Here is a 12,192-nt window from a genome sequence, read left to right on the forward strand (position 1 = left end):
GGTCTGAGGGTGGTGAGAATGGCAGGATTTGGCTGCATTGTCATGGTGTGAGGCTTTGTGGAGGCTCTGCCTCTCCCGTCCACCCACAATCACCAAGCCCAACACCAGAGGCGAGATGTGGGGTGTGTGGGCTGGGGATGGCAGTGGCGAGCTGCAACCCTGAGGGTCAGAGTGGCGACTATGATGAGGGCTCCAGAGCTAATATGGCTCCTCAGTCACCTTGAACTACAGGGACATCTTGTTATGTGAGAAATTACACCAACCACGTCTGTTGAGGAGAAATCGGGTTAAAGTTTGGTTATTCTTTTTAAAGCCTCCAAAGGTTTGTGCCCATCCAGAATATTCTAGAAGTAGAATGGTATATAGGAGAGCAGATATGGGTTTCAAGTCAGAAGCCCTGCATTCATGGCAGGGCTCTCTGGCCTCCGTGTGATCCCGAACCTGCAGGTTCTTGTTTTTGCTCTGGGCTTTGATACAGCTCGGCTAGACCTTCTCTCCTAAAATTGACAAAGTGGAAGCTGGTCTTTCCACAGACCCTCCTTTTTACTGAATGTTCATATATTTCATGTTCAGAGAAAGACTCAGAAAAGCTTAGTGCCCGTGACCTTGTGGTGGGCCCAGGCCAGGTCCAACCCTCGGCAGAGGTAAAGCTGACCCACCTGCAGGTGTTCGGGTGCTCCTGGTGACCCCTTCATGGCTGACATCTCACCATGAGGACATTACTCCACTGGGTGAGGGCTTCCTACATAAGAAGCTGGTCTGTAAAAATGAGAAATTCCTTGGTGGAAAAGGGAGTCCCCATGTCTTTTTTGGGGACACGATATGGAGGGCCCAGCAGGAGGTGGGCACCATGGGTGGGAGCAGGGCCTAAAAACACTTTGTGATGACTTCAGAGTTTGCTGCTGAGATTTCATTCATCTTCCCGTGACACACGCATCCCCGCAAACATATACCAAGGATATAACTGAGGGCCAAGAAGTCACAACCTAAGAAACTGTCATTAGGGAAGAGTTTGCTGTGAAACATCATTTTATTAACTAATTTTATTTTTTACAAAAATAAACAATTTAGCCAACAAGAAGTACAAAAGATTCTGGATATTCAAACTCGAGGAAGGGGGAAAGCCTGGTTTTGGCTGCTTTGTGGCTTTCATTGAAAGCAAATGAGGCAGAAAGGCCCCGGCCCCCCCACCCCCCCCAGGTCCTGGCTCAAACCGCACCTGCTCCCCGACCCCAGTCTTGGCTCATGCTGAGGTGTGCACCTCTGTCCCTGACCCCTGGGCTGGCCTGGGAGTGTCCTCTGTCAGGAGGTCAGAGATAGCCTCCCCAGGTACAGAATCACCCACATCCTGGAGCATCCCCCGCCAAGTCTCCTGTCCAGACCTAAGCTGAGGGAACACTCCACGATGGATTGTCCCCACGCAGCTCCCCCGCCTGCTGTGGCATGTGCAGCAGCAGCAGCAGCAGGGGCTTTAGCTACATTCTCACACTATTGAACAGTGATAGGGCTGCCCACGGAACTGTCCCAGGGAGGCAAACAGCCCCCACTGGGGAGACTAGCCTGAGCTTGCTTACAGCCCAGAGGGTTGGAGAGGCAGTCATCACCCCATGATTCCTGGACTAGGAGCCAGCAGTCCCATAGCTAGGCTGGTAAACTCACATTTTAACATTTGGCATTATTGCACGTTTGTCCTGGTCACATCGGTCTGTCTGGGATGTCAGCTTTGTCTGCAGGGGTTCCCAGGTGACATGCGGCACTGCCAGTGCAAGTCACTCCCTCCACAGGCAAGCCCAGCTGCTGAGGATAGTCAGCTGGTCAGCTGGGCCCTCAGAAAGGTCAGCCGGGCCCTCAGAAAGGTCAGCCAGAGGCCTTCACATATGTGGTCTTGTTGGGATCAGGGACCACTTGGCTCCATCCAGTCTTGAAAAAGACCAGCTGCCGACCTGGGGAGCAGAGGTGAGAGGTAACAGGGCTAGATGTTTCTCTTCCTGGAGGCAGGACCATTCTCCCTAATTTGACTGCCTTGAAGACACATATACCTCTCTCTCATCATCTCAGCACCTCCTCTGACTTCCAATGCGGGATCACTATCTATCAACCTCCAGAGAGGTCCTGCCGTCTCCCTTGGAAGGGCTTCTCCCACTGGCTCACCTGTCCAGGTGGTCTGGTTGGTGAGCACAAAGGCTCGACACTGGGCATGGCTCTCACAGACATCCACGGCCTCAGCCAGGTTGAACACTGAAAGGAGGCAGCTCCCATGGTGGTAGGATGGCCAGCAGCGGTAGTCTTCCTGGGGGATGGTGCTGTCTGGGATACGCTGGTACTCTGTGGGTTGGGGATGGAGTAAAATGAGAACTCTATATGCCCAAGTTTGAGTGCCCAGGGATGTGTCACTTTCTGAAAAGGGCAGCAAGACTCATTTCCTAGGTGAAAGCTAAAGTCCAGCCCAGCCCTCTAGCATGCAGATGAAGGCAGCTACCACTGTTGAAACAGGGCTGACTGCTCAATAAAGACAAAGCACAGACTTGGTTTTCAAGAGATACGTATTTCCCAAATCTAAGGGCACATAGCTTGGTCAGGCAGTACAAGATAGCAGGCACATGCAAGGGGGACAGACATATACAGGGACACATGGAGTCCCAGCTGTCTAGGCTAATTGCTGAGGCCAGGACATTTTAGACAGTTAGAGCCAGGCTTCTCAAACTTCAATGTGCATGTGAATTACCAAGGACTCTTGTTAAAATGCAGATTCTTTTTTTTTTTTTTTTTTTTTTTGATGGGGTCTCACTCTGTTTCCTAGACTAGAGTGCAGTGACACAATCATAGCTCACTGCAGCCTTGAAATCCTGGGCTCAAGGGATCCTCCCATCTCAGCCTCCTGAAGTGCTGGGATTACAGGTGTAAGCCACCATGCCAAAACAAATGAAGATTCTGATTCTGTAGGTCTGGGGTGGAAATGAGAATCTGTACTTCTAACCAGCATCCAGTGTGGCCTGCAAGGATTCAGAGCAACCCTCATTCACATTTTCTCCTGGCCTTGGGGAGAGAAGTCAGGCAAGTTCCCCAGAAGGGCCTGGGATGGGAGAGAGTCAGGGGTTTTTGAAGTTAAGAGGCATGCAAATGGACTAAAATGCAAAAAATCCATGGCTAGAGCGGGGAGGGGGCTGGAAGGAAAATCTGAGATCTCATTCGACAGAGAGAGCCTCAGAAGCTCTGAAAACTCACAATCAGTGAGCTGCTCAGCTGCTGGCCTCTTGTTTGCTCCTGTCTTTCCCACTGCCTGGAGAGCCCCAGCTCTGGACTGATAATGCAGAAGCCCTGGGCCTCTGGCCACCCCGCCCTCCTGCCTCCTTCTACCAGGGACTAGACCAAAGTCCAGGGCTGACTGTGATTTACAGCCCCATAAACGGCATCCTCAGGGACAGAGCCAGCCATTGTTCACCTCGTTAAACTTTATTTACAGGGCTAACAGGGCTCCCCCACCCCCAAGACTAGCCAGAACTCCTTGAATATGGAGCCTGCTCACCCCTCAACCCCTGCCAACCCCAGCTAAACCCCAGGGCTTCAGCAGAAGGACCACAGCCTGAAACCAGTGGCCAGAATTCTCCCCCTGCCCTGGGGCTTCTTGGCTGGTTTCAGTGTGTGCCTTCCCTAACATCCAGTGCCCTTCTAGCCCCGGGAGGTTAGAGGAAGGAAAGGGAAGCAAACATATACTGCGTTCCAGCTGTGTCATAGGAACTGCACTAATTGCTTTCACACATTTCACCTGACATTTAATTCCCATAAGAATTTGGTGAGGCGGGTAATAGTGAACCCAATTCACAGATGAGGAAAGTGAGGTTCAAGGGGTAACTTGCTCAAAGTCATATAGCCAGTACATGATAGGGTGTGGAGCCATCCAGAGTAGGGGTGTCAGTGCCCAACCCCAGGTTGAAGGCAGAATTATAGTTGCTCTAGCTCAGCTAGAGATGGAACCTCAAATTACTCCATGTCAGCCCCTCCATGATTCTATGTGAGCCCCTACAGTGGCCTTTGGAGACAAGGGTCCCCAGAGAAAGGGTGAGCCACTTAGCCTAATTGGGCGGGGTCATTCACCCTCCCACCTGTTTCTCGCTTCCCTGTGGATCAGGTTGGGGCCACTCACCGCTACTGCTGCTTGCCGTGGAGTTCTGCAGATACTGCCCACTCCGGTACAGGTGCAGCACCTTCTCCAGCTGGGCCAGGGTCTCGTCCACCCCCCACGTGAGCTCTCCTGCAGAGTGCAGTGTGGCTAAGACAGGATGCCTGGGGCTCCCACTCCTCCCTGAAGTCAGCAGCCAGCTGCTCCCACCTCTGCCTCCAGAGCCTGTGCCCCAGTGAACAGAGGGCCGGGGAGCGGGGAGGTTGCGGCAGAATGCCACCTTAGGAAGTGATGGTTTCTAGACCCCCTGCTGCCCTGGGTTATTTTTCTCCCCACTTTTGCTGGCGGGTGGAGGTGGGGTAGGTGCCTGGAAGCAGATGGTGCCTGGAAGCAGATGGGTCCTGGAGAGCTCACCTGTGGCGTTGACGATGCTGTCCAGCAGAGGACGCAGTGAAGGCGGGGCACTGTGAGGCAGGAGGTATGTGAAGAAAAACCTGTGGCAGAGGGAAACCAGTGGCTCAGGAAGCCAGCTTTTGGAGACACATCCTTCCGCTATTCCAACCTAGAACGCTAACCTGGCCAGGGAGCCAGATCCCTCAGGCCTAGCAATCAGGCAGACCGCCGTGAAGTCTACTCAGCCTCGGGGGAGGGTTCTGGGCACATGCTAAGACCACACCTAACTTCATACTAACCGAAACCAGGGGCCTGCTTCCCATCCCTTCCCAGGACTTGCCCACTTCCCAGCCCCAGATTATCCCCTGACTGACCCCCGGTGTCAGAGCAGCCCCATGGCTGGGGCCCAGTGAGGAATTTCCCAGAGCACAAGGGCCCGGGTGGGAAGGGAAAAGTGCCAGTTCCACCAGCCCTAGGCTCCGAGTCCAACACTATTTTAAGAAGCCTCCAGCTGCCACCCCCTAACCCGGATTCTCCTTGGAGCTGTCTATTTTTAGCCTCTCCATCAGAAGCCTGAATGTTCCCTTCTGGACAGGGTAGAAGCCTTCCCTTGCTCTGGTCAAGGCTGAGTCTCCCTGCCCAGCTGGCCTCCACTATGGCTCTCTTCCTGCCATGCCCTCCTGGCCCATTCTCCTTCGATGGAGTTCCCGAGTCGGGGGTGGAGGTCACCTGTAGGCATTATAGAGGTTCCGCTTCTCGTTCATGCCTTCGCACCAGCCCTGGGCTGAGCAGGGCAGGGTGAAGTTCCTGGCCGGAAACTCGAGTATGCAGTCGGTGCTGCCGGCACACGGCGTCTCCTCCACACGTGCGTCATCCAGGTCCGTCACTTTGAGCTCCCCATCCACCAGCACAAACTGCCGAGGGCGGAAGTCCAGCAGAGTGACGGAGCCCAGTGGGGAGTGGGCCAGGTGGTGGAGGAGGCGGCCCAGGCTCAGGCAGATCTGAGGGGCACAAGAAAAGACTGCTCACTGCTTTCCTCCTGGGTGGGGGTCTGTGGGACGTGAGGGCACCCTCCTTTTGGAATCTGAACTTTGCTTGTGGGGTTTGGCACTTCTCTTCTATGGGCCCCAGGGCTCCACAAATGCCAAGGTCAGCAGCCTTAGAGAGGAGGCCAGCGATTTTCTATTAACTCTCGGCTGGCCTGACCCTGCAAATGATATGGAGTGGGTGGGAAACTGCAGCAGCGAGGGTCTGGGGATAATGCATCTCTTCCCTGAAGTTGCATCCTGAATGTAGTTTTAGTTCAGTGTATGGAAATAGCGGGAGGGTCAAGATGGTATTAAAGTCTTTCCTAGTTCTAGGACACTGGCCCTCCTGCAGTCAGGCCGAGTGTGAGTGTGTGAGTGCTCCCCTCTTTAAGGTGCCAGCCCCCACAAGCTGGTGTGTACACGCGCACAAGGAGGGGTGAGGAGGGCAAGAGCACAGCATGTTGGGATCCTTTATGTCTTGCTTCTTTTTTGAACCCTGCGGCCGGTGGCTGAGTCAGCCTGTGCGCCTTCCTCCCCTCCCTCTGGTGGAGGAGGAGTGGGAGCTGCTTTGGAGGGCTGGCCTTCTAAGGCAGAACCATCCTAGCAGGGAGCCCAGGGCCCAAGCCCTCCTCTGAGCTCACTCGGAATCGATCCTCCCAGGAAGTTTGCAGCAGCTGGATCATTTCTACAGGGGCGCCCAGCTCCGTGATGGTGGTCAGGGTGTCTGGGATGTCCTCGCTGTCCTGGTAGCAGTAGCCATAGAGCTGGGGAAAGCCGAGGGCAGGTCATTAGGTCACAGGGTGGGGGTGGGGACAGGGAAGGGCTGGCCTGTCAGGTTCCCCCTCTCTCACCCCCCATCATCCCCAGCCCTTTGCTTCAGCTCAGGCCAGAAGAGAATGGCAGCGTTGCCTGGGAAGCATGCCCTCTCTTCCCTGCAGTCAGACTTCCTACTGACCATGTCAGCTCCTCACCCCTTCCGACTCAGGTAAATAGGCAGGTCTGGCCACTGTGAGTTAACCACGTGCCAGGTACCATGCTAAATTGCTCTATGTGCATAACTCAATTATTGTGATAACCCTAATGGGCACAGTAGGTGCTATTATTATCTCCAACTTCAGGTGAGAAGACTGACTCAGAGAGGTTAAGTTGCTTGCATAAGGTCGCACAGCTGATCAGTGTAGGAGCTAAGATGTGAATTTGTGCCACTCGGATTCCACAACCTATTTTTCTTTATTTTTCTATTTTTTTTTTTTTTTTTTTTTTGAGACAGCCTCGCTCTGTTGCCCAGGCTGGAGTGCAGTGGCATGATCTCAGCTCACTCCACCTCCTGGGTGTGGGCGATTCTCCTGCCTCAGCCTAACGAGTAGCTGGGATTACAGGGGCTTGCCACTATGCCCAGCTAGTTTTTGTAGTTTTAGTAGAGACAGGGTTTCACCATGTTGGTCAGGCTGGTCTCAAACTGCTGACCTCAAGTGATCTGCCAGCCTTGGCCTCCCAAAGTGTTGGGATTACAGGCGTGAGCCACTGCGCCCGGCCACAATCTGTTTTTTCTAAGAATGCTGTTTGGTACTACACAAGTCAGCATACGGTTGGGCATTATCCTTCCTCCCCTCCTCCAATCTGTATCTATCCCTCATCATTTCTTCCTTCTGGCAGCTTCAATTTTCTCTGCGTGGGTCTTGAGGGAGGAAAAGCAAGTTCCCTTAGATTGGTAACAAGTGTTGATAAGAACAAGGTACCTAAGGGCACATCCCCAGGTGTGTTTTGCATATGAGTGATCGGTGGGGTTGGTAGTGAGTGATGATTCCTCCTGGAAGATCAGTTCTTTTGGGGTTACGGTCACAGGGAACTGCCCACTCTATGTCATCGGGGGAGAAGCTCTGCACTGCCCAGGGACTTCTGGGAAGCACAGCCTGACTGTCACTACCACCTTAACAGCATCCACAGGCTTCCCCCTGGCTCTTCCAACATACTCCACAGCAGCTAAGGGCTCGTATGGTGCTCAAAACAACCAGCACCCTGTGGGCTAGAAACACAAAGGCTGAGTTGTCCAGGCCCAACTCAGGGAGAGGAGAGCTATGCGGTGGAGGGGTGGATATCCCTGTGCACTGTCACCCTCATACCATCATTCACACCCTCCCCAGAGCCACTCCAGGTCCTCACATGTCCTCTTCCCGCCCTAGGAGTGCCCCCTCAGCTCCCCGTCATCCTGCTGGCATGGGGGAAGGCCTCACTCTTGGGCTGTGACTTGGGGGGCCAGGGCAGCTCCAGGCACCCTCTTCTCTCTCCACCCCCTCCCCATTAGTCCAGGGAGGCCCCAGACCCTGGTGGGGTGGGGGGAAGGTAAGGGGAACAGCCCTGGGGCCTGGTTCTCATTTTCTTGCCCAGAGTCTGAGCCTTTGTGGGAAACTTCTGAAGGTTATTAAACACCCAGAGGTCGTTAAATGCGCTGTTAACGAGGTATTAATCAACACCCCTCAGGAAAAAATAAAAAGACACCATTAACCCCCCCAGGAAGTGTGAGGTTGAGCATTTCAGTCACATCTTTTGTTTGGTTGGGAGAAGAAATATACTCTAGCAGGGCCAGAATCTGGGCCCAGGCAGGCCTGGGGGCCCATCCAAGGCCTGGGGGCCCCAGGATGACGTGGGGGGGAGGAGAGAGGTGGGGAGAGGTTGAGGGGAGGTAAGACCCTTGTGCCCTTTGGCCCTGGGCTATAGAGGAGTCAGTCACGTGAGGGAGTGTGTGTGCGTGTGTCAGGGGCGGGATGGGGAGGGGTCAAAGAAGATGGATAGAAAGATCTCGCCCAGGCAATCCCCATGACCAGAGAAAGCCCTGGGAGGTGCAGAATGGGGCCTGCTAGCCTGGGCATTTTCTATTAGAATCCACAGCACCAATTCTGGGCTGTTCAGAGAGGGAGGGTGGTGGGCCTGCACCACTAGGAACTCTAGAAATGTTCTCTGACTCCTCCCCAGTTCAGCAAACAGTCAAATGGTTTTGAAATTTTAAATAACTCAGAGGTATTAAAGCAGCATTATTTCTAGTTCCCTGTACACCTGCCCTGAAGCCTCCTGGGCAGGAAGACCCCACTGTAGGCTTCCCTGCCAGCAAAGACGGCCGTGTTGAGGAAGCCAGAGTGACACTGGCCTGGCGGTCAGAAGATGAATGGGGGAGAGCCACCCTCAAAGTAGTTCCTAAACTCACACTAAAGGGCCCCCCACTTTTCACTTTTCCTAGGTAGAAAGGACCTGTGACCCTCTCTCCCTTAGCAACCCTTGTGCCCTGGGGCCACTAACTCTCGTCTGGGACTCTACAATGAAGAGTCACACAGCTAACCCCAGACAACCCTGGTCTTGGTTTGGTGAGGGAAGGGTGAAAACTACTCTTGTAATTTTCTCTTTGGTGCCTTCAGAATTGGGCTGGGGGCCTGACATTTCAGAGGAGGACCGTCCGGTGATATATGTGTGGGGGCGTTAGCTGAATGCTTGTCAGGAAGTTTGGGCTGGCGGGAAGAGTGAGGGACAAGTTTCTTAAAAGACAGGAAAGCACATCAAACATCAAACCCGTCTGAAGGGAGAGGGGTCTTGAGTCAAGTAACTAAGACTTTATGTCCTGTTAAGTCACTCAAGACTTCTGTACTCCCTCAGGATCTGGCTGACACCCTAGAGTTTCCAAAAAGTTCCCAAAAGTCCCTGGGAAGTAAAGAGTACAAGATCCTCCCAGTTAGAATGGCCACGTAACCAGGGGCTCACTCCCTGAAGCTGCAGACACAGTGTGAGCTGTGCAGCCAGGCTTCACTACGCGCAACTGTTGGTTCTGCCCGAGCTCCTGAGACCAGTTTGAGGCCCAGGGCCCGGTCACAAGTGTCTGACCAGGGTTGGGGAATACAATGCGGGAGGGGGAGACTGGGAGCCAACAGAAGTATAAACAGCTTTTGGGCCAGTCTCTCCTGCTCTACGATGCCTACCCATCTCCCTCCAGGGCTGGGGTGCCATCTCACTCCTAAGGAAAGGAGAGAGGGACTCCTGGGTTTCCAGTCATTTCTGCTGGGTGAAGAAAGGTTAGTTTGAGTGGGCAGGTAGGTGGAAGGTGTGTGCAAGATTCATCCGTTGGGGAGGCTGCACACACCCATGTTCACCGGGCCAACAGCGGTCAGGGATTCCCCTCTATTTGCTCAGACATGTGCAAAGGGAATAGTCTGTCTAATCTTAGGATGGAGGGAGACCTGAGAGAGAGGACGTGGAGTGTTAGGGCGGTGCTGGGACTGTGAGAGGCCCACTGTAAGTCTAGCTTGGAGGGGACAAGGTGGGGGTTTCAGCTCTCCCCTGTGTCTCCAGCGAACAGGTGAGGCAGAGTCCCATTGAGTAGGAACCTGAGCATTCGGCCTTCTCAACCTTCCAGACTCTTGGCTATCTATATACACTCAGACAGTGTGACATTTAGATCCTCAGGTCGCCAGTCTGTCCACGGAGCTGAGACCTTGAGGCTTCTCCAGGGGCTCAAGGACCCACTTTAAGGCCTGGGGAGCCCTTAGTTCACTTCTGGGAAGGACTGTGTTCCCTTTTTCTAGCCTGCTCCCCAGCCCCCTTCTAGTGTCTTCTGGGTGGCGCTGGAGGTGGGTGGGTGGGGAGACTCTATAGGAATCAAGCATGACACATGGTCTCTTTCCAGCTCTTCCCAGCCCCATTGCTGTCCCGTCTCAGTTTCAAAACCAGACAAATCACTGGAAGTTGAGAGAAGTTCCATCAGGAAGGGGGACTTTATCACACAGTTGGAATCCTGACTCAGGTGTCTTGGCTTAGGGTCATTTTGGCTTGGGACAATATCCCTGGTGTTCAACCTCCTAACTCCAGCCCGGAGTAGAGTCCTAAATCCTAACGGACTGCCCCACTCCCTGAGTTTTGGGAGCCTCTGTCCTGGCCTGTCTTTAAGAGATGTGTGGAAGCCGAGAAACCCAGGAGTTCTTCGGTAAAGGGACGCCCACTCAGGAGTGAGAAGCAGGGTGGTGCAGTGGGAAGGGCCATGGTCCGGCTTCTGCGTCTAGCTTAGCCTGGGCGCAGTCACCGGCACTCCAGATCAAGGGGTTCTCTTCCAGCCAGGTTGACAAGGTCTTGGGCACTCCCAGCCAACACCGTTACCCCCGCGTCCCCACCCTCGTACCTGCAGCACGTTGGGGTGCCGCAGCCGCTCCAGCAGCACCATCTCCTTAAGCAGCTTGTGGGCCGCCAGCCGATAGCAGCCCCTCCGTACCCCGAACTCGCGCACGCAGCTGCCCAGATCGTGGCCACTAAAGTCCACCGCCTTGAGCGCCACCGCGGCGCCGCCGGGCAGGCGGACCCGGTACACGGCCTTGGTGTAGCCTGAGCCCACGTACTGCGCGCCGGACACGTTGCGAAGCGCGGCGCAGCCCAGGCGCGGGCCCGGGCCGGGGGAGCCTGGGCCGGGAGCCGGGGGCCAGCCTGGGGCGCCGTCGGGCAGGGGCCGGGCCCAAGGGGGCCGGGGGCGCGGCAGGCCGGGCCCGCCTGGAGCCAGGTCCATCAGGCGTCGCCGCTCCGGCCGTCCCGCCCCGGGCCCGGGGCCCCCGCGGGAATAGCGCTGCACCTCCTCGTAGCGCGCCCGGATCTGCCGGGCCAGCTCCCCACGGCCCCCGCGACGGCCCGGGCCCGGGGCCGGCGAAGGCTCAGGGGACTGGCCTGGCCTCGGAAGCTCCGAGCCCGGAGCGAAGAGCACGTTGAGGACGGAGCCCAGCAGGAAGGAGGCGCAGAAACCCGCGGCCACTGCCGCCCGCCGGCGCCGCATCGCTCCCCTCCCCCCGGCCGGCCGGCCCCGCGCGGCTTCCCGGCCCCGGCCCCGGGCGGCTCAGGCTCCGAGGCGGCTCCGCTCTGCGCCCCGCCGGCCCCCTGTCCAGCCCGCGCGCATGGCCCCGGCGGCCCCGACCCCGGCCCCTCGCGGGCGACACATCGGCCTGACACTTGCCTCCCTGCCGCCCTGCCCCCGCCGCTTATAAGGCCCGGAGCCGCCCCCGCCCCCGCCCCCGCCCCCGCCCCCGCCCCCGCCTCCGCCCCCGCCTCCGCCCCCGCCTCCGCCTCCGCCTCCACCTCCCAGCTCCCGGCCCCAGCCCGTCCTCGGCGCCGCCCCCTCCGGCCGCCCGGCCCGGCCTTCCCCGCTGACTGACAGCGGGACCTCCTCCCGCCGCCGTCCGGGCCTGGGAAGCGGCGCGGAGGCGGCTCCGGCCCTGCCCAGCCCGCGGTCCCCCGAGCTCCGTCTGGGAGCGGGGGAGGGGGCGGTGGCGGCCAGGAGGCGCGCAGGGCTCCGCGGCCAACGCGAGAGCGGATAACGGGGCCGGGGCGGCCGGATAACGGGATCGGGAGGTGGATAACGGAGCCGGCCGGGCGGAGTGGGGGGAAGATAAAGGGGCGAGGCCGGCGGGTAGCGGGCTCCAGAGGGGACTAGCAGCTAAGTCCGGGGTGCGGAGATCCGAGTGAGCTCAGCGCTCCCTCCTGGGACTGGGGGCCTCGGGGCGGTTTGGGCGGAGGGAAGGCGCGTGGACCCCGCTTCTCGCGGGTGGGGCTGGGGGTGGCGGCTCCTCGCTCAGCCCCGGATTCCGTGTTGGGGCGATGGTGAGGGGGAAGCGGACGCAGCCGGGCCAGCAC

General features: G+C 56.9%; 1 protein-coding gene across 1 annotated transcript; it reads right to left on the minus strand.

Moving 5' to 3' along the window:
* Positions 1 to 1,011: 1,011 nt before the first annotated feature.
* PKDCC (protein kinase domain containing, cytoplasmic) lies at positions 1,012 to 11,517 on the minus strand. Its single transcript, XM_030800170.1, has 7 exons — positions 10,700 to 11,517; positions 6,183 to 6,305; positions 5,243 to 5,514; positions 4,535 to 4,614; positions 4,145 to 4,252; positions 2,152 to 2,325; positions 1,012 to 1,943 (listed from the first exon to the last, which is right to left on the minus strand). The coding sequence occupies exons 1-7, from the start codon at positions 11,336 to 11,338 to the stop codon at positions 1,858 to 1,860; spliced, it is 1,482 nt and encodes a 493-aa protein (XP_030656030.1). The 5' UTR covers positions 11,339 to 11,517; the 3' UTR covers positions 1,012 to 1,857.
* Between the last annotated feature and the right edge of the window lie 675 nt (positions 11,518 to 12,192).

Source organism: Nomascus leucogenys, chromosome 19 (genome assembly GCF_006542625.1).
Source record: "Nomascus leucogenys isolate Asia chromosome 19, Asia_NLE_v1, whole genome shotgun sequence".
Classification (NCBI taxonomy): Eukaryota; Metazoa; Chordata; class Mammalia; order Primates; family Hylobatidae; genus Nomascus; species Nomascus leucogenys.